Source organism: Rhineura floridana, chromosome 8 (genome assembly GCF_030035675.1).
Source record: "Rhineura floridana isolate rRhiFlo1 chromosome 8, rRhiFlo1.hap2, whole genome shotgun sequence".
In the NCBI taxonomy this organism is placed as follows: domain Eukaryota; kingdom Metazoa; phylum Chordata; class Lepidosauria; order Squamata; family Rhineuridae; genus Rhineura; species Rhineura floridana.
In genome coordinates, this window is record NC_084487.1 from 115,668,645 (window position 1) to 115,691,480 (window position 22,836).

The 22,836-nt window shown below is 44.1% G+C and overlaps 1 protein-coding gene across 5 annotated transcripts in view; it reads right to left on the reverse strand.

Annotated features, from left to right (window-relative positions):
- Positions 1-22,836, reverse strand: part of CACNA2D1 (calcium voltage-gated channel auxiliary subunit alpha2delta 1) — a 621,516-nt gene that overhangs the window by 51,522 nt on the left and 547,158 nt on the right. For all 5 annotated transcript variants that reach the window (XM_061582171.1, XM_061582168.1, XM_061582170.1 and 2 more), the window contains 2 exons: positions 21,344-21,405; positions 12,344-12,420 (listed from right to left, as the gene is read on the reverse strand). In XM_061582171.1, coding sequence (XP_061438155.1) covers positions 12,344-12,420; positions 21,344-21,405 — 139 coding nt within the window. The remainder of the gene's footprint in view (positions 1-12,343; positions 12,421-21,343; positions 21,406-22,836) is intronic.

Consider the following 22,836-nt stretch of genomic DNA (forward strand, 5'->3'; position numbering starts at 1 on the left):
TAGGGTCAATTTACACATTATATGGAGCAGCTATTTGGGACATTTAACTGCTCCCTGAAGAAGTTTACCTATGTGAATAGCGTAAGATGCTAAGAATGTACATAATACTGCAAGAGACTAGAAATGTGAATGACCAGAAAAAAACTGGAAAAATTAAGGGGAGAATTATTATTATTATTATTATTATTATTATTATTATTATTTACTACTACTACTACTACTACTACTACTAAGCCTTTTTGTTTTCTGAAAAATTGGGGGGTGGGAGGAAACCAGGAAAAAAGCTTTTCCCCAGTTTTTCTGGGGGTTTTCCCCAGGCCTTCATATTTCTTCAAGGGGCATACAAAATATGGCAACATAGGAAGTCAGCATTAAGACAGAGGACTGCTAAGTAAAAGTTAGACCCTATGGGTAGTATTCAGCACTACACCTACTCAGAGTAAACCCACTGAAGTTAATAGACACAACTAACTTAGGTTCATTAATTTTAATGGGCTTACTCTGAGTAGGACGTAGTTGAATAAACCCTAAATGCAAGTAGGCCTGTACAATGTGTGACCTGCCAAACCAAACAAAGTTATGAGTCATGTGTTACAACTGGCCAGGAGCTCAATAAACCCGCTTTTCCTGCCTGTGTCACAAGGTCACAAATTGTGCAGGCTTGTCCCTAATATGGACACAAATTAGACAAATGGAACTCTTCAAGGGAAATCAGGCAGTTCCCTCTTTACCTGCATTCAGGAAATATGTTGAGACTTTCTTATTTTTATTCAGGCTTCTGGCCGATAGTTTTATGAGGTTTTTTACTGGCTGGTTTTAACTGCTATCTGCAATATGTTGTAAGGTAAAGGTAAAGGTGCCCACGCACTTATACTGCAAGTCATTTCCGACTCTTAGGGTGACGTCTTGTGACGTTTACTAGGCAGACCGTATATATGGGGTGGGATTGCCAGTTCCTTCCCCGGCCTTTCTTTACCCCCCAGTGTATGCTGGGTACTCATTTTACCGACCACGGATGGATGGAAGGCTGAGTGGACCTCGACCCCTTTTACCGGAGATTCACCTGTCTCCTTCCGTTGGAATCGAACTCCGGCTGTGAGCAGAGCTTCGGCTGCGTTACCACCACTTACCACTCTGTTGCTTTAAATTGCTACTAGTTGATTTTATTATTGTGAGCTGCTCTGGACTCCCTTCGGGGAGGAAGGGCAGGTTAAAAATTTGAAGAAACCTTGGAAGCCAAAATGGGATTTCCAAACAACTGGAAAGATCTGCAGAAGAAAGTGGCAGAGATAGCCTAAACCTAAGAAGCAGTCGAGCCCTTCCCCTGGATAAGTGACAAAAGGGTATGTGCAGGGCTACCTTTGAAGACTGCCAGGGAAATGGCAGTGAGTTCAAAATGCATCTGATAGGCCACAGACAGGACATTAGGAATGTAGCATCAACCAGAGGTCAAAGAGCTTCACCGGCACCTTGAAAATAGTGGTGGATGCTGACCATTGTGACCGGCATGACCAAAGGCATGGAGGCCAATGGTAGGTGAAGTCTGAGCTAGTGACAGGCACAGCCAACCCATTCTTGTTTTGATGTCCTCTGCCTCCCTTCTGAGTTCTGTAATGCAACATTAAGACTGAGGAGGAGGCCTGCCACTAATAGGCAGTGCTACTCCCTGAACTGGGGGGGACGACTAGCTGAGGACAATCTGAGGTGAGTGGGGCACCACCCCGTGCTTCAACATCACATGCAGCTTGGGGACCTGAAGGAATGCCTGTTCCTACATTAATCATTCTATACACTTAAGTAAGTTTTGGAGGCTCTCCTTTGGCTGCACCCTCTGGGTGACATCTGGGGAAAGAGTTTTTTTGATGGCGCCCCCTTCCCCCGCTTATAGAACTTACTTCCAGGGAGACTTGCCTACTTTCTGGCCTGGGAGAAGCCCTGAGATGGAAGATACAAAGGAAAGCACCCAGGAGGAAGGGAAATGGAAGGGTAAAATATGAGCAGCAGTAAACAGAAGGAAACTGAGCAACAAGAATATACTTGCCCTTTGGGAGTAATATATCAGAAGGAGAAGGCAGGGAAACAGAAAAAACAGGGCAAAACAAAAGGAGTCACAAACCAATATTTTATTGAACTAGCCCCTTGAATAAAAATATTGTGGCATAGAGAGACCAAAGTTCTTTTTTTTTTTGTACAGCTGTATTCTGGAGAAAAGACAAACATCTCTAAAGACTTCAGTGCCTGTCTTTTCAATTATTACTACGTTCTACATGCTGCAGCTATTTCAATAGTCTGTGCAACAGAGATACTGACTCAGGGGGCTCAGTCCAGAAGCACTGTGCCTGTGCTCACATTTTACAAATTACTCCCAGTTTGGAATGTTAAGAAATAAATCATGTAGTATGCTGTGTCATTAAAAACATGTATCTATCACATATCTACAAAACAGCTTGGCATCTAATTTTGAGCTGGCAGCAACAGAGGGTCAATTTATACATTATATGTAGAATCTATTTGGGACATTTAGCTGCTCCCTGGAGCAGTTTACCTGTGTGAATAGATATTGAGAATGCAAACAATACTACAAGAGACTAGGGATGGGATCCACTGGCCAGTGCTGCTCCAAAAGCTTTCCAATGACCTAACAGGTTGGTATCAATTTGAGTTTGTTCTTTGTCACCAATCCCTTTTCTCCCTTTGGAAAAAATACTGACATTAATATAAAAGGAAATATTGATATTTGAAAGGAAATGTTGATAAATTAAAGGAAATTAAAGAAATTAAAGGAAATATCAATAAACATATTGATATTAGTATCACTATATATTAGACATGTGTTTTTTTTGGGGGGGGGAAGCTGTGGAAAATCACTACATAAAAATCTGATCTGCAACAATAGTGAATAAACAAATTAATGTAAAATTTAGTACCAAACCTAAATTGGGCAGGATTCTAGCACATCCCTACAAGGGACACACAAGAGATGGCAATGTAAGAAGTCATCATTATGACATAGGCCTGCTAAATAAAAACTAGACTATACGTCCTAAAGAAGACCTGTACAACTTGTGACTTGCCAAGCTAAACACAGTCATCAATCATGTATTACAACTAGGGATGGGGGAGAAATCTGATTCAGCATTTAACGCTGAATTTATCAAATGCACATTTTCTGAAACAATATGGGAACCAAAGCATGACTATCTTTCAAAATTCATACATCCGAATTTTGCAATGCAGTTCTCCAACAAAACATTGTTTACAGAAATACATATATGAGGGAAGTGGGCATAAAAATGGATACATCAGTGAAAATAGCATACAAATACATTATATTGGGAGAAATTGATTGCAATAATGTAGATAGTCAAAACTGCATACAAAAGTGTGTTTATTAGGAGAAATTCACATTAAAATGTGGAAGAATTTTCATGAGGATTTTTTTAAAAAATGAACAAACAAACCCAAGTTGCTGTAAAAATATGGAAAAATGATTTTAAGACTGGAAAAATGAGAAACTGAGAGAACTGAAATTGACGGATCCTTCCATTGCTAATTACAACCCTCTGGGAGTTCAACAAACTTGTTTTTCCTGGACCACAAGGTCACAAACTCTGTAGGCTTGCCCTTAATATGGGAAGAAATTAGACTTTTCTCCAGGCCAAGTTCCCTCTTAACCTGCTTTCAGGAAATATGTAAGACTTTCTTATTTTTAGTCAGGCTTTTGGCCAGTACTTTTATGAAGGTTTTACACCGTTTGTTTTAACTGCTCTCTGCAATATGTTATTGTTGTTGTTATTGCCTGCCCTTCAACATTAGGTTTCTGGGCAGGTTACAGAAGTTCAAAATACAGTATTAAAAAGCATTAAAACACATTACATTCACAGGAGTAGGGTGGGTTCTGAAAACAGACACATTAGCACCGAAGGCCACAGTAAAGAGGTGTGTCTTTAGCATTTGCCTAAAACTGTATGGCAAAGGTGCCAGACGCACCTCTGTAGGGATGGAATTGCATTAATTTAGGGGCTGCCACAGAAAAATCCCTCTCCTGGGCCACCATCCCCCAAACTTCTGAAGGTGGTGGAGCTACCAAGAAAGCTCCCTCTGCTGATCTTAACACCTGAGATAGTCTGTAGGGAAATGGTCTCTGAGATTTTTGTCATTTGGAGCTTTACACACTAATATGAGCACCTTAAATTAAGCCCGGAAATGACTAGCAACCAAAGCATCTGTTTTAGAACAGGGATTATATGTGTTTTAAAAGCAACCCCAGCCAGTAATCTGGCTGCTACATTTTTGGACCAGTTGAAGTTTCTGAATTATCTTCAAGGGCAGTCCAACATAGAGCACATTGCAATAATCCATTCTAGAAGTTACCAGAGCATTGAGTACTATGGCCAAGTCTGTCCAAAAGGGGCTGTAGCTGGCAAACTAGCTGGAGCTGAAATCGGCACTTCTAGTAAGCAAGGCCACCTGAGCCTCCAGTGACAATGTTGGATTGAGGAGGACCCCAACCTACGAACCTGCTCCTTCTAGGGGAATGTAACCCCATCCAGAACTTTTCCATCTCCTGGACTCAAGAACTTGGAACACATAGCACCTCTGTCTTTTCAGGATCCAGTTTCAGTTTCTTGGCCCATATCCAACCCATCACTGCCTCCAGACATCTGTCTAGCAAACCAACCACCTCTCCCAATTCAGATGGAACAGACAGGTAGAACTAAGTGTCATCTGCATATTGGTGACACTTCAGTCCAAAACTCCTGATGACCACTCCCAGAGGCTTCATATAGACGTTAAATAGCATGGGGGACAACACTGAACCTTGTGGGACACCACAGGAAAGCTCCCATGGTGTTGAACAGAAGCCTCCCATAACTACTTTCTGGAAACATCCCTGGAGTTAGGAGCAGAACCACTGAAGTATAGTGCCCCCAACCTCTGCCTCCCTGAGCTGCTCCAGAAAGATACCATAGTCAATGGTATCAAAAGCTGCCGAGAGTTCAAGGAGAATGAGGAGAGATGCACTCCCCCCATCTCTCCCTCGACAAATGCCATCAACCAGGGTGACTAAGGCAGTTTCATTGCCATGACTGGGACTAAAGCCAGACTGAAATGGATCCAGATATTCAGTCTCCTCCAAGCATGCCTAAAGTTGGACTGCCACAACCTTCTCAAACACCTTGCCCCAAAAAGGGATATTTGCCACTGTGAAATAGTTATTTAACTCTTCTGGTTCCAAGGAGAACTTCAGGGGATGCATCACCGCCTCCTTCTACCCTTGAAGCATTGATCATTCCCTAGACCCACCTAGTAAGCTCCCCATGGCTAGATCTAGGAAGCCAAGATAGGAAAGCGCCAAGGGGGGAGGTAGTCCTACTTTATATTGTTACTTGTGTTTTTATTTATGTGAGCCATCCTTGGGTCCCTTTGGAGATGAAGGGCAGGTTATAAATTTGAAACACACAAACAAACTTGGAAGCAAAAAACAGGATTCCCAACCTATTGGATATTTGCGGGAAAGAAGCATCAGAGGGTCGGGGAGGGAGGGTGGCTGTGGTCTATAGGAGTTCCATCTCCCTCTCCAAGCACCCTGTCCATGTGGCTACTGGTCTGGAGTGTTTGCATCTTATGTTGGGCCATCGAGACAGATTGGGGATTCTGTTGGTGTACCGCCCACCCAGCTGCCCAATGGACTTCCTGACTGAGCTGACGGAGGTGGTCTCGGATGTACTGCTGAGATCCCCCAGACTGTTGGTGCTGGGGGATGTCAACATTCATGCCGAGGCCGCCTTATCTGGGGCGGCTCAGGACATCATGGCTTCCATGACAATCATGGGGCCGTCACAATATGCTGTTGGCCCAACACATATAGCAGGACATACTCTAGATTTAAGTTTTGCCACTTAACAGGGAGATGGTGATCTGAATATAGGGGGTTTTACGTCAGTCCCTTTGTCATGGACAGATCACCGCTTGCTGAGGTTTAGACTTACAGCGACTTTTCCCCTCTGCAAGGGTGGGGGATCCATTAAGATGGTCCGCCCCCGGAGACTAATGACTTCTGATGATTTTCAAAGGGCTCTGGGGAGTTTTCTGGCTGATAGGGCTGGCGCTCCTGTCGAAGCCCTGGTGGAACTGTGGAATGCAGAAATGACCCGGGCAGTTGACACGATCGCCCCTGTGCGCCCTCTTCGGTGTAGAGCTCATGCAGCTCCATGGTATACTTTGGAGCTGAGAGCGATGAAACAGTATAAGAGACGGCTTGAGTGCAGATGGAGGCGAACTCCTGATGGATGCAATTATACACTGGTAAGTGCCTATACTAAGTTGTATTTAGGGGCAGTGAGAGCAGCAAAAAAGCAACATTTTGCTGCCACCATTAAATCATCTATCTGCCGCCCAACGGAGCTTTTTAAAATTGTCCGAGGGCTATTGCATTCTGGCCCTACGGACATGGTGGAGTCATCTGAGGCGCGCTGTAATGAATTTGCTAGGCACTTCCAGGATAAAATCTCTTGCATCCGCCAGGACTTGGACTCCAATGTTATAGCAGCTGAATCGAATGAGGTGTCCAGAGCACGGTCTTGTCCCGATTTCCTGGATGAGTTTCAGTTGGTACAGCTTGAGGACATTGACAAGGTGCTTGGACTGGTGCGTGCAACCACTTCTAGGTTGGATACTTGCCCTTCTTGGCTAATAAAAGCTAGCAGGACTGGAACGGCCAGCTGGGCCAGGGAAGTGATTAATGCCTCATTGCGAGAGGGAGTGGTCCCTGGCCACCTGAAAGAGGCAGCAGTAAGACCACTTCTGAACAAACCGTCCCTGGACCCAGAAAATTTTAACAATTATAGGCCGGTAGCTAATGTCCCATTCCTGGGCAAGGTCCTGGAACGAGTGGTTGCCAGCCAGCTCCAGACACTCTTGGATGAAACTGATTATCTGGATCCATTTCAGTCGGGCTTTAGACCCGGTTTTGGCACAGAGACAGCCTTGGTCGCCCTGTATGATGACCTTTGTCGGCAGACTGACAGGGGGAGTGTGACCCTGCTGATCCTCCTTGACCTCTCAGCGGCTTTTGATACCATCGACCATGGTATCCTTCTGGGACGACTCACTGATCTAGGAGTAGGCAGTACTGCTTGGCAGTGGTTCCGCTCCTACTTGGCGGGCCGTCTCCAGAGGGTAGTGCTTGGGGAGCATTGCTCGGCACCCTGGGACCTCCAGTATGGAGTTCCGCAGGGGTCAGTTCTGTCCCCCATGCTTTTTAATATCTATATGAAGCCGCTGGGTGCGGTCATCAGGAGCTTTGGAGTGCGTTGCCATCAGTATGCTGATGACACGCAGCTCTATTTCTCCTTTTCATCTTTTTCAGGTGAGTCTGTCGACGTGCTAAACCGATGCCTGGCTGCAACACTGGACTGGATGAGAGCTAACAAACTGAGACTTAATCCAGACAAGACTGAGATGCTGCTGGTGGGTGGTTCTCCTGACCGGATGGCGGATGTTCGATCTGTTCTGGATGGGGTTGCACTCCCCCTTAAAGAGCAGGTTCGTAGCTTGGGAGTCCTTTTAGAACCATCCCTATCACTTGAGGCTCAGGTAGCCTTGGTGGCACGGAATGCTTTTTACCAACTTCGACTGGTGGCCCAGCTACGCCCCTATCTGGACAGAGAGAACCTTGCTTCAGTAGTTCATGCCTTGGTAACCTCTAAACTAGATTACTGCAATGCGCTCTACGTGGGGCTGCCTTTGAAGACGGTTCGGAAACTGCAGCTTGTGCAGAATGCAGCGCCCAGACTGTTAACGGGGACCAGACGGTCCGAACATATAACACCGATTCTGGTCCGCTTGCATTGGCTGCCTATATGTTTCCAGGCCCAGTTCAAAGTGCTGGTTCTAACCTACAAAGCCTTACACGGCACAGGACCACAATACCTGATGGAACGCCTCCCCCAATATGAACCTACCCGTACACTATGCTCAACATCGAAGACCCTCCTCCGAGTGCCTACTCATAGGGAAGCTCGGAGGGTGGCAACAAGAAAAAGGGCTTTTTCAGTGGTGGCCCCTGACTTATGGAACAACCTCCCTGAGGAGATACGCCTGGCGCCAACACTTTTATCCTTCCGGCGCCAGGTTAAAACTTTCCTCTTCGCCCAGGCATTTTAATATGTTTTAGTATGTGTTGGAATTGTTTCATTTTTTAAAATTTTAAATCTTTTTAATGTGTTTAAATTGTTAATATGTGCTTATTGTATTTTGATGTTAGTCTTGTGCACCGCCCAGAGAGTTTCGGCTATGGGGCGGTATATAAGTTTAATAAATAAATAAAATAAATAAATAGAGGAGGCCTTTAGCCCTTTCCCTAGATAATGACAAAAGGGTTATGTGCAGAGCAACCTTTGATAATGAAGTCATGTACACATTAGTGGCTTAAAACACAGGTCATTTTTCCCTGCTGTATTTCAAGTCACCTTTGCACATTGCCGTAAACATCAGAAAGGAGGCGGTGATATCTTCATCCAGCATACTTTATCTGTTTGGTTTTCCCACCTCTGCAACCCTCTGAAACTCCTATTCATGAAGTTGTCATCTGTGCATGTGCACTCATCTGTGCATGCACAACAGTTGTCTCAAATGTACACACCTGGCTTAACTGCAAAGTTAACTGCATACATTTTCCAGTCAGACTGAAGCTGATTTGAGAAAAAAACGCCTCAAGCAGCAGTATTTCTCAAGAAACTACAGGATTGCTATGGACTGTGGCTAATGTTGTGCATATGCGGCTTCAAAAACTAGCAATGGGACGGCACTGGATGCAAAGTAAATGGTAATATGCACTCAGTCTGGGATAGGGCATTGGGAATGTAGCACACACACTAGAGTTCAATCAGCTTCAACAGCACCTTGAAAGCAGTGCTGGCTGGTGACCATTGGGACTGGTAGGACAAAAGGCATGGAGACCAACAGTAGATGAAGCTTGAGCCAGTGACAGGCTGAGGGCAGAGTGAAGTTGGTGGGACAGCACCTCATTTGCCCCACTGGACCAGACCCCACTGCTTGAACGTACAGACCTGAAGGAACAACTTGAGACAACTTGAGAGGAATCCAGAATACATACACAGTTATGCAACATTCCAAACAATTCAACTTCAATTCAAAACCTAATTTAACCTGACTGACGGGAGTGATCTACCAAATAGTGAAGAATGCACTGAATCTCTGCTTGACTTCAGACAACACATCTCATACCTTCGATATTGACTTTTCAAAATATTAGCACTAAGACCCTTAAAAACACAGCAACAGAGGATAGGCAAAGCAATGATTTTGTAGCTACATAAGCAAGGAGATGGAGGGGAGAGAGAAAAAGGTTGACTATTGCAACGCAAATAACAGAACACACTCATGTAGAATACTTTTTGTACCTTGCATGTTCAATGACTTGGGCTGTAAGTAAGATCCATTGGGTTCCCAGGTAATGGAAACCTGGTTTAGAGTAGGCATGATGCAAGCACAGAAGCCAGCTTGTGCTGAGACTTCGAGGAGGGGAGAGGCTAATCAAGGATACTGGTACAACACTTGTTCCCAACTTAATCAATCTCACCTGAGATAGTTACATCCCAAATTGGTTTTGAGTGCTTAAGAAGGGATTGCAACAAGAGCTTCATTGGCAAAATGTCTCAAAACATAGTATTGGGTTAATCCATGCAGATATCCTGGGCACAAATATTAAACAATTAGGATCCAGGTGTCAATAATGCTTTCCCTGGTTAATCAATATTATCCCACCACCCACATTTTCACATAAAAAGAGAAATTTATGTACGTATCATAAAATAGCAGCAACATGACATGAAACATTATAACAATTGGTGCAAGTTAAAGCTGCCACATTATTGACTAGCTAAGCACAACCATATGGTAACTGAAGCTCAAGCTATTAGAGTGCCAAGCTGAAAACAAAAAATGCCTGTAAAATGTGCCATGGTGAAAATATCTTATTCAGCATAAATTCATTTCAGGGCTGCTGACAACACAGGGCTATTTGTGGGGTGATGGTGGTAACAGGGTCAAACGAACAAGGAGAAACAATAAGCTGAAAAGCCTATGGGGGTGGGAGAGACACTACAATATATATGTCTGCATTTTTGCTTCTCTGTCTTTATCATATCCAACTGCCACGGGAGATGCCTGAGATGGAAGATACAAAGGGAAGCATCCAGGAGGAAGGGAAATAGAAGGGGATAATATGAACAGCAGTAAACAGAGGGAAACTGAGCAACAAGAATATACTTGCCCTTTGGGACTGTGATAATCCATCAGAAGGAGAAGGCAGGGAAACAGAAAAAACAGGGTAAAGCAAAAGGGGTCACAAACCAATATTTTATTCAACCAGCCCCTTGAATAAAAATATTGTGGAATAAACAGAGATAAAAGGTTCATTTTTGTACAGCTATACTCTGGAGAAAAGACAAACATCTTTGAAGACTTCAACTCATATCTTTTGTCAATTATTTCTTCTACTGTAGCTATTTCAAGGGTCTGTATAACAGAGATACTGTCTCAGGGAGCTCCTAAGAAATTCAGCCCAGAAGTGTTGATCTTGTACTCAGATTTTACAGATTGCTCTCAAGTTCAAAATGTTAAGAAATCAATCAATCAATCAGTATGTTGTGACGCTTAAAACATCCATCCATCACATATCTACAAAATAGCTTGAAATCCAGTTTTGAGCTGGCAGTAACACAGGATGAATTTATACATTATATGGAGCAGCTATTTGGGACATTTAAGTACTCCTTGTAGCAGTTTACCTATGTGAATAGATTATGAGAATGCACATGAGAATGCACATAATACTACAAGGGACAGACAAAAGAGGGCATTGTAGGAAGTCAGCATTAAGACAGTGGACTGCTAAGTAAAAGTTTGACCCTAAGTGTAGGCCTGAACAATATGTGACCTGCCAAGCCAAACAAAGTCATCAGTCTTGTATTAAAATTCTCCACAAGGTCAAAAATTGTGCAGGCTTGCTTCACCTACATTCAGGAAATATGTAAAGATTTTCCTATTTTATCAAGGCTTTTGGCCAATAGTTTTATGAAGTTTTTACATGACTGGACTTAACTCCTTTCTGCAGTATGTTAAGGTGCTGTTTAAATTATTTCTATGTTATTTTATTATTGGGGTCCACTCTCGTCTCCCTTTGCATTATAAATGTGAAAGAAACAAACTTGGAAGCAAAAACAGGTTTCCCAACCTAGTGGAAATTTGCAGGGAAGCAGCAGCAGAGAAGGCCTAAGCAGGAGTGACTGCTTAGCCCTCCTCCTTGATAAAATTGTTTATTTGTCAGCCAATCTTTCAAAATTGCTGTGGAAACTGACAGCCTACAGACTGAGACAAGACATTGGGAATGTAGCATGCAGACTAGAGTTCAATGAGTTTCACTGGCCGCTTGAAAGCAGTGGAGACTGTTGGACACAAGGCAAGGGGACCAAGAGTAGTAGGTGAAGCCGGAGCCAGTGATAGGCAGAGCCAACTCATTCTATTTTGTCCCCATTCTCCTCCCTCGGGAGTTCTACAATGGCAACGCTGAGGCGAAAGGGGAGGCAGCTGACAGGCAGATGCCACTCCCTGAACTGGTTGCAAGCAGGAAGGCAGGCAGGTGGGGGCTGGCTGAAGGCAGAGTGAGGTTGGTGGGACAGCGCCTCATTTGCCCCACGGGACCTGACCCCACTGCTTGAAAGTCATACAGAGTTTGGGATCTGAAGGAACAACTTGAGAGGAATCCAAATTAGACATAATCCAGATTACATCCACTCATATCGCACACAGTTATGAAACATTGTGAACAATTCAACTCCAAACCAAAACCTCGATTAACCTGGCTTGGCGGATTGATCTACTGCACAGTGTGTTGCAACTACAGCACACTATGCACAGAATCTCTGCTAGACTTCAGGCTACACAGCTCATACCTTGGAGATTGGCTCTTTAAAACATTAGATCTCAGACCCTTAAAAAGACAGTAACAGGGGATACGCAAAGCAATGATTCTGTAGGTACATAAGCAAGGATATGGGGGAGAGAGAAAGGTTGACTAGTGCAACTAAAGTAACAGAATTTATTCTACTTACGTAGAATACTTTTTGTACCTTGCACATTCACACAGTGACTTGGAGTCATTGCTACAGAGTTGGGGGTACATCATGGTAACACTAGTGAATTTCACAAGCTTTATGACTTTAAAAAAATACTGCTTAAAAAAAGAAGACAAGAGAACAATTCTACAGACTGCACAATAACACTCAGAGTCTGGAGAAAGGTCATGGTTACTTACATTTTGCCTGGGTTAGTGCTTCCTTAATGTTGGCTTTTATATAGTAAAAGCTGTAGGATGGTAATACCAAGGCCAAGCTGGGGAAGAAACAAGCCAGGATTAAACAGTGAAATTAAAGCCACATTTCAATACTGTGGAGGCTTTAGCAGCCTAACATTTCCCCCAGCTTTGATGTGTACAAACAAATATCAAAATAATGGACATGTGATTTCATGGAATACATTTATTCAGCCAACTACTTCCTTAAATCCACTTTGTGCTTTCTCCTCTGCCTCATCTAAACTCCGGCAAATTAAACACGGGATGCAGAGAAAAGAGGCCCTTGCCTACCCTATATTGACATTTATGAACAGTCACCATTTTTCATGGCTATGCCTAATCAAAAAATAATATTGCAGTAGAGATGAAAGAATGCACACAGCATGAAGAACTTGGGGTGGGGCAGACAAGGTCTGTTTATTCAAACAGTTCCCGCCATTGTCAGACCCAAGGGCTCTGGTGATGGTGGGCCTTTGCAGCCATGCCAGGGAAGACCTGGCATGGCTTCAAAAGCCCCTTCCATTGGGTGCGATGTGGCCACGTGCGCCTGTCGCGTAGGGGGCGGAGCAGGGTGGCCTCGGCCTCTTTCTGGCCTTATGTGACAGCTGGGCAGGTTGTTACTCACCTAGGTTCTTCAAGGCCTGGGGGTTTGGCCTGATCAGCTGGAGCGCAGGGATTGAGGGAGGCGGGAGCGGCAATCAGCTGGAGCGTGGGCAAGGCGAGGCTGAGTGGTGGCAGCAAACCAGTGTGAGCTCCATGAGAGGAGCTTCGTTCGTGCCTCAGCGAGGCGGAGCAGCGGTGTCGCAACAGCACAGCAGCGGCGAGTCTGAAGTGGCTGCGGTGTGCTCCCACAGTAGGAACGGCAGTGGAGTGTGTAGAGCCAGTTTGGACATTTGGCCGTTTCCCGCCACTTTAGGGAAGCCAGCTCTCATGACGACCATTTTAGGCATTTGTGGCTACATTAAATTTTCTGGTGTGCAGTGGCCATATTGAAGTAGCCATCTTGGAGCATGTTTTGCTCCTTCGTGTGAGCAGCCATTTTGAACACATTTACCACTGTGTGTTTGGTGGCTATTTTGTTCAGCCATTTTGGTCGCAGTTTGGAGCACATTTTGCTCCTTCGTGAGCAGCCATTTTGAACACATTTTGTGTGGCAGCCAATTTGGAGTGGCCATATTGGAGCACACCCTTCGTGTGGGCACCATTTTGAATAATTCTTCCTGCCTGGTGTGTGGTGGCCATTTTGGGATGCCATTTTTGGTTTAGCTGTTATGCGTCCCCAAATGGGCGGCAGGGCCTCGAAAGGGAAGGGTAAAGCCATGAAGTGGCCGGTGCAGAGGCCGCCTCTCCCACCTCAGGAACTCTCATCCTCGGAGGATAAGGGGCCTGATATGGCTTCCATGCTGACTCACATTGAATTGCTGGAAAAGTGGAATAGGTGGCCTCAGGAGGCTGGGGGGGGCAACGGTTAAAGTAGCTAAGGTGTCGCAGGATAAGAGAAGTCAGTATGGCACTGATTGGGATTCTGTTTTAGACCAATTGACAGCACTGGAGGGCTCTTCAGGTCGGTTCGCACCTCCTTGTTCGGCGTCTGAGGGGAAGGTGGTGGCTCCTGTCAGTCCTGTGGTAGAGAAGGCTGCAGCTCATCTGGGTTATAGTGAGTCCACAGCAACAGGTAATATGTGGGGAATGCCTGGTGGCCTGGGATGAGGCCTGGGGGCATACCTTGGGGAATGGCTCAGGGGTGGCCTTATTCTCCTTATGCAGGTGTGGTGTCTTCTGGGTATGCAAAGAGGATGTCTCCTCTGGTCCAACAGCAGCCTGAGAATGAGGCTTGCAGGCAGGTTTGGAATTCTGTGGGCAGTCCTACCATGGGGCAGGCTCAGATGCCTGCTGATCCTTTTGCTTATGTTCGGGCTGGCACTTTGCCATTTGGGGAGACATCCGCTCCCCTGGGGGCTCATTTGTTGTTAGCAACCAAGGAACGTATATGTAAAGGGGAGTACATCAATGTATTTTCCTTATTATACCGAAAGCCCGAACAGAAGGAGAAGGGTAAGCAGGAGGAAAGGGACAATGAGAAATTTAAAAAGAAAACGGTGGATAGGACCTGGGACAATTGGATGGCAGGGTTTTTTATTTATATGAGGGTAGTGATCCAGCACCAGCCTACGAGGGTGGCAGCCTTGACAAAGTACCATGATATAATTTTTAGAGTGCACACTGAATTCATGAGGTCAGCATGGCTGGCCTATGATGAATTTTTTAGGATGAGGGCAGCAGCGGATGTTCACCTGCAGTGGGACAGGAAAGACCCAGAGTTGTGGTTGCAGTTTATGACTGCAGCTCAACCCATGCAAGGTGACAGGGCAGATAGTGGGCATTTGCTTGGTAAGTCTGCCAGTGTGGTTTCTACCCGTGGGTCCACGGGGCAGGGGGTTCAACCCTGCCTGCTTTGTTGGAGTTCAGCGCTAAGGGGTTTTGTAACAAGAACCTGTGCAAATTTAGGCACGAGTGTTCCATTTGCACTGGCTCCCATCCCTTTACCAGTTGCTCTAGGGCTTGGGGATTTAAGGGTTTTCAGAGGGGGGGGGAACCCAGGGCTGCAGGGCAGCCCTCACACCGATTAAAATTCCTCAGCTTATGCATTTGCTTGGGTATTATCCTAGATGGGCAGATGCAGCTTATTTGGGGGAAGGTTTTGGTTTTGGTTTCAGGATTCCGGTTGTTGTTGAGTGTAGGCCTTACATGTCAGGGAATCTGAAGTCTGTAGCGGGAATGGAGTTAGTGGTGCAAGAGAAAATTAATAAGGAGGTGGCTGAGGGATGGGTCTGGGCCCGTTTGATTACCCTCCCCCTTTTGGGTATCATTCCTAAGAAAGATCCTGGACAGTTTAGGCTCATTCACCACCTGTCTTACCCTAAGGGGCAGTCGGTGAATGATGCTATTCCCAAACATTTGTGTTTGGTGTGTTACGCTTCCTTTGATAGCACAGTTGTGATGGTCTGGCATTTTGGCCAGGGCGCTGTCATGAGTAAATATGATATTAAGGCAGCATTTCGCCTCTTTCCAGTCTACCCTTTGGACTTTGATCCGTTGGGATTTTCATACTGGGGTTTGTTTTATGTGGATCGAGCTTTGCCCATGGGGTGTTCAATTTCGCGGGGTTTTTTTGCTTTTCGCATGGGAGAATTGTTTGCTTCTTTGAGGACTGACGGGTCCGGTCCGGTCAGGCGATGGAGGTAGGTGATGTGATGGTAGAGGATAGCGGCATGTGGATTTGTCTGCGCAGGTCAAAGACTGACCAGAAGGGGCAAGGAGCTATCATTATGTTGGCCTCTTCCTCAGTGGGTGGGCTGTGTCCAGTGAGGCTGGGGGCTTCCTGTTTTGTCATCAGGATGGTCAGCCTTTGACTAAGTTTCAGTTCTGGTCCATCACTTTGTCATGTTTGGGTCTGGACCCTGGGCTGTTTGGTACACACTCCTTTAGGATAGGTGCGGCTTCCACAGCAGCTACTTTGGGATTTGGAAGCACAGCGATTCAGACAGTGGGGCACTGGCGATCAGGTGCTTTCCATGCTTATGTTAGGCCAATCAAGGGCCCATGTTAACTGTTGCACCAATGAGCGTATTGTTAATTGTTGTTTCTGTTTTAACAGGTTGGGGGTGCTGGAGAGAGTCAAGATACTCATTTGTGGCCACAGCATGGTGTTTTGGGCCAAGAGGAGGGCATCACAGACCAGGCACAGAACCCAACTGGGGCACAGCCACTGCACTTTGCTCCAGTGGCTGGGTAGACGTGGGATGCTGTGGGAATGCCTCCTGCCAACGCTGTTTGATGCTTCATTGGTGCAGCACCCTCCGCAGGTTTTGATTATAAATTTGGGTGGCAATGACCTGGGAATGTTGAAGGGGAAAGCCCTTATCACTCAGGCTTGCCTGGACTTTGCAGCCATATGCAGGAGGTGGCCTGGGACCGTGATTGTTTGGTCCGATATCCTCCCGCAGCAGGGTGAGGTAATACATCATCCAGAGGTGAAGTGTGGCAGGGCTGATCTTTACTGGCCAGACGTGTTCATATGTCTGACCTGGGTAATGATTGGCCGCAGGTGGGGGAAAGAGGGACTAAGCTGAGGCTTGTTCTCTTCTGTGGAGGATATGTGCGTAATTTCACAAGGTAGGGTTTGGTGACCACCCTTAGGCATGATTTAAGGAGTTCGGTGGGTTCTGAGGCCTGCTTTTCAGGTTGTGAGTCCTGTTGGCAGGATAAGGCTCACCTTTGGGGCTAACCTGTACCACCCACCCAGAGCTGTGCAGCTCAGAGGGAGGGTGAAGCAGGAAGGCCTCCCTAACCACCCTGCAGGAATGGGTCCCAGAGAAGGGGATTGGGCTTGGACCACCCCCTTTCCCATGGCAGGGTGTCCTTGACTGATTGGGTATGAGTTAGGTTCCGCACTTGCCTCTGCAGATCATTTTATTATGCAATCAAGCATGTAATTGGCTTTATTCCAATAAACGTGGCCCTTGATTTATCCACACTTCATCTTGCCTTGCCTCTTTATTTTCCGGCTATGCACTGCAATGTTTATTCAAACAGTGGTTTTTGTTTACTGTTGAGTTTTCATTTTCTGCAGTAACTGAGCATGAAGTTGTTTTGACAGGACAGACTTGATCCATGGGGCTTCCTACAACCCCACTGATTCAAAAGTAAACCAGGAAAGTTTCATTTGTATCTTACACGTTGAAGGAAATGTTGTTCCTTAAGTGAATGTGTTTGCCTTAGCAATGTTAGCTGCAGGTTGATTGTTTGCACCAGTCCGTGAAATGTTTCAAGAGCCAAAGACAAATTAGATATATCTGTTTGCATATCTATAGCATATTTTTTTTATACAGCTGGCAGTTATCACACTTCAGTGAGTTAACATATTAGAGTTGCTCTACAACAGTATTCAGCAAACTGGTTTCCTCCAGATGTACAATTCCCATCAGTCTTGGTCAGTATGACCAATGGTCAGGGATGATGGGAATTGTGGTCTAAACCATCTGGAGGGCAACAGATTGTGGAGGACTGCTCTGCAATATCCCAATAGCTCAAGAGTTTGCATGGCCTATAGGATTTTTGACTTTGCTCTGCAGGGTTGCAAGGTCTAATTCAGACACACCACTATTCTGCATTCTGTTTAAATACACATTTTGATGTATGACTTTTATTATTATTATTATTATTATTATTATTATTAAACTGTTACTGAAGAGACCATTTCTTAGTGGAAACATCAATCTTCAGATACCCTATTGTGGACAACAAATTTTGAAATCCCCTAAGAGAGAGAGAAACTTTTTATTTCTACCACTGTGCTCTTATCTGTCATTAATATGGAACAGGAGTGCTTCTTACATATGATTTCCGGCACATGCCTGTAGAGGAACATTAAAAGGAAGCTGCAAGATACTGAGCCACACACGTGACAGTCTTTGCCAGTCCAACTGCCATCTAAGCTGCACATAGTAGAATTACTCATTATTTGGTGACAGCTTTCTTCCAGTTCCCCTCAAGGGAAATCAGAAGAGGCTTCTCTGCTATTAGCAGTTACTGCTGAATAGAAACTACTAATTAAAATCTGGAATTTTATATGTAAATGCTTCTAAAGCAATGTGGTCCCCCATGAGATTTTAATGCTGTTTTTTCAGGGGACAAAAAAATCCAGCTGGTAAATAAATCAAACAAGGCTTTGAGGATTATGTCTGTTAAACAGATAACTAGTATTCAGTGAGATACAGCAATAAGACAGGAAATTCCCCACTTGCAATTCTGGGTAAGTAAACAGGAAACTATGGTTGCTAATGATGGATTATATCAAATTTTGGCATTAATCTTTGAAAGATACAAAACCTAATAAATTTCACTACTTCAATTTGAGCTGTTGTCAGAGACTATAAATTACCAGAGGGCTGACGGGATAGAAATTATTTCAAGTACAGAAACTGCTTTGGATGGCAACAAGGATTGCCAGGCTCCCATAGGGCATATCTTGTGACTCAAGGGCCAGAGTATGAGAGTGGAAGAGCAGAACCCTGTTGGGAGGGTTGCATTCACACCAAGGGGGGGGAGGGGAGAGACAGAGAGAGAGAGAGAGAGAGAGAGAGAGAGAGAGCCTATCTGGGTTTTTGGTTTTGGGCTAATTCCCAGATTTGTGTGTGTGCAAAGGCCACAATTATGGGATGATTGCAAGCATTTTATGAATAAAGATCAGCACCATTTTCTTCACTTAATGCATATGCTTGAATTAGAGTCTATAAATATACACTAAAGAGCTAGGCATTTAAAATCAGCCCAGCTCCCCATGCTACTGCATGAGAGACAGCAGAGGGCATATGGGTGTATCCTCCACAGAAGCCTTCCTTGGCTTTGTTTATCTGAAGCATGCAAGATGGGTTATGGTAGTACAGCAGCTTGGTAACACATTCAGTTCCCCGTATAGCAAGTTAACACTTCTAGAAAACAAGTATAGGCTCAGTCCACCATTTCTTCCAGCAACAGACACAGAAAACAAAAAGCTACTACTCTTAGCTCTGCTCCCACTAGAGTCCACCAAATTCCACCCAATGGCCAGCTATTAGAATTTTTCAAATCAAAAGTCAGCAACCCTATCTGTTAGAGTGGGCAGTGGAGTGTGGTGGCTGTTTTTTGTTTTTTAAATCGAAAATGTTTTCTCTTTACTGATCTACAGTATAGAATTATTGGCCTCTTTTCCATGTATTCATAATTTAAAGCATATGATTTATTGGTGTCAGTCACTCTCTATCATGTTGCTCAATATCAAGATACTGAGAGTGGTAGAAGTCAATAGAAAAAGAGGAAAGTTTAACTTTTGGAAAGGGGGAATGGGCCCTGTAGAATTAGCTTATCCCTTGTTTCTAAGATTTAACTCAGTGGTTCCAAAGCAGAACCAATGCATTAGAAATCTAATTGTTCTGTGTGTTTTTTAAATCAGCCCCTCAGTTCATTCATACATTTTTCCACCTTCTACATTACCAATGTTTGCATGTGAACTGAAAAAACAAAGCACTGGAATAATGGAATCTTGAAGTGATAGTACACAGGACTCCAACAAGGTTCTTTTTGTGGGGTGTTTTACCAGTGAGCAGGAGCTCTTGTGCTCATCAACAAAACACCACAGCAAAAGCTTGGGAGCGGTCATCAGGAGATTTGAGGCAAGGTGTCAACAGTATGCTGATGATACCCAGCTCTCTTTCTCTGTAACATCTGAATCGGGAGAGGCCATTCAAGTCCTAGACCAGTGTCTGGACTTGGTGGTGGGCTGGATGATGGCCAATAAACCAAGTTTGAATTCTAGCAAGATGGGAGGCGCTGTGGGTTGGTGGTTCCTGCATTCGGATAATTGGTCAATTGCCTGCTTTGGATGGAGTCATACTCCCTCTGAAACAGCAGGTTCATAGTCTGGGAGTGCTCCTGGATCCATCTTTGTCACTAGGAGTGTATTTTACCAGCTTTGGCGGGTAAGACACCTATGGCTGTTTCTGGACGAGGATAGCCTGACCATTGTTGTCCATGCACTGTTGTCCAGGTTGGATTACTGTAATGCACTCTATGTAAGGCTGCCCTTGAGGTTGGTATAGAAGCTGCAGCTGGTGCAAAATGTGGCCGCACAACTACTCACTGGGGTAGTGTATCACCAAGATGCTACCTGCTGCTGAAATAATTGCACTGGCTGCCCATTCACTATCAGGCCAAGTTCAAGGCGCTGGTTTTTGTGTACAAAGTCTATGGAGCTTGGGACCAGAATACCTCAAAGATCGTCTTACCCCTTATATACCCAGTTGATCACTGCGCTTTGCAGGTGAGGGCCTCCTGCAGATACCAGCTTATCAGGAGGTTTATTCCACAGAACACAGGAAGCAGACCTTTAGTGTTGTGGCACCTGTCCTTTGGAATTCCCTCCCCTTAAATGTGGTGTAGTGGTTAAAGTGTTGAACTATGACCTGGGAGACGAGGGTTTCAATCCCCACACAGCCATAAAGCTCACTGGGTGACCTTGGGCCAGTCACTGCCTCTTAGCCTCAGAGGAAGGCAATGGTAAACCCCCTCTGAATACCGCTTACCATGAAAACCCTATTCATAGGGTCTCCATAAGTGGGAATCGACTTGAAGGCAGTCCATTTCCATTTTTCAAATATTAAGACAGGCACCATCTCTGTTATCTTTTCGGCACCTGCTGAAGACCTTCCTCTTTCAACAAGTCTTTTACGTAGAGACCTTATCCCAGTCTGTGTCTGTGTTGAAATTACCTTTTTATATGTTTTTAAAGCTTTTTTTAAAAAGCATGACTTTTAAGATGTTTTGTTTTAATATGTTTTAAAGATGCTTTGCTTTAATATGTTTTAAATATTTTTGTTTTTTAAGATGTTCTACAGTGTGTTTAGTGTTTTTGGTTGCCGTACTGGGCTCCTTCTGGGAGGAAGGGTGGGGTATAAATTTAATAAATTTAATAAATAAATAAATAATAAAAGATGCATATGAAGCTAATTGAGCATGCTCCATCTCCAGAATTAATTTTAGTAATTTTCTTAGTTAAATTAAAATTCTGAACAAGCAGAACATAGACCAGAGCAAAGCCATGGAAAAATAAAGGAATTCTGCAAATGCCAAATTGGCATCAAAAAAAGAGTAGGTATCAAGTGAATATCTCTCAGGTGGGCATTCTGCAACCTGGGCTCCTCAAGTCTCTATATGACTCTGGTGATCTTCTGCCTAGCCTCTGATGATAGGGCCTCTGATGACAAACAGGCAGGAGAAGGTGGTCCTTCAGATACCATGTCGAAGGCTATTTAGTAGAAGCTCACAATTAGCAGACACTAAAGTAAGTAAATATAATGAAATTTACCAAGCTAATGATATAAGAACATTTTTGCTATTCAAGACAAACATAAAAGCCATTACCTGTAATCTGTACCATTCACAGCTGTCCATGTATACGTTCTGTTTCCTTTATCAATGTAGCGCTGCAAAATAGAGGAATATAGTAATTTTCTCCAGGATCTCAAGAAAGCTGCAAAAATAGATTTGTTAAAAACCCACAAGATTCAAGAACAAATCTTCATTGCATTATATTACAATTTAACAAATTTTATTAAATGTTTTAATTAAAATAAGACCTACAGTTCTTTTTGAAAGATAATTGGCAAATTTATAACACATATAAAAGTCATTTATACTCTTTGGCACCCAGATTATAAACCATTAGATAGAGATAGAGACAGAGTTAAACTGGGTGCAGTGTACATTTAGCCTAATCTTTTCCAGACTCTCTCAGTTCTTTTCTAAATTCCTTTTTGGCAAATTAATATCCTCTAGCAGTAAAAAAAATGCAACAGTAACACAACTGATATCATATTGAACCTTAGGACTACTGTGCAGGTGATATACATATACTTAGGCATATGCGAAACTCTCCCATTTATTTCTGGATCGGATCTCACATTCCCATGAGTGGAACTCTGTACATGAGATCCTCCCTCTGGAGGAAAGGTGTGAGATTTTTGCTAGTCCCTCCTTCCTCTTGCAGCATCATGCAGAAGATTGTGTGGGAAGTGGTGATGGGCTGAAGGGGAATCAGCAAAGAAATCTTCTCTCCCCCTTCTACCAGCTGGAGTTTTCACTGGACCTCAGACACTCTTGATCTATATTCATACACTGCATTTCATATCCTCAAAAATAAATGTGCAATCTTTCTGAGTAAAGGATGTTCGGATTTGGGATTTTGCATTGTGCCACAATCGTGCATTGCTCACAATGTTTGAGTCAAAAGAGAGTAGGAAGTGTTCTTGTATTCTTTTGTTATTTCATAATTGAGGTGCATTTATGTATATGCATGCATCCTTTCCCATCTTAAATGGGGGAAGGAGAAAAAAGTTAATTGCACATCCTTGCCAATTCAAAATGACAAACATGGCTTAACTGCACATTCATTTTGAGCAGATATCAACTGGAAATCATTGCAAGTATAATAGCATACCTGATACAGCAACTGAGTTCCCTCCAAATGATAAGAAAGCCTGTGCTACCTTATCTACTATATAATGGTGTGGGACCAGGTTACTTAGAGGACTGCCATCTCACTTATACACCAACCAGATCACTGCAATCAATTCAAGAAGCCCTCCTGAATGTCACAGTTATCTCATATTCATTTCATTTTTACACAGCAATCCAAGGCCTTTAGCTTAGTAGCACCAGTAATTTGGAATATTGTTCCTACTGAAATCAGACAGGCACCTACAATCCTGATATGTCATTGCCTGCCGAAAACTGCTGAAAACACATTTGTTTCACCAGTCGAGCAAGAAAAAACCCTAATTTAATTTCTACCATCCAGACTCCTAAACAAAACTATTGCTTCATCCATCCATTTTTCCAACACTGTTTCCCGTTTA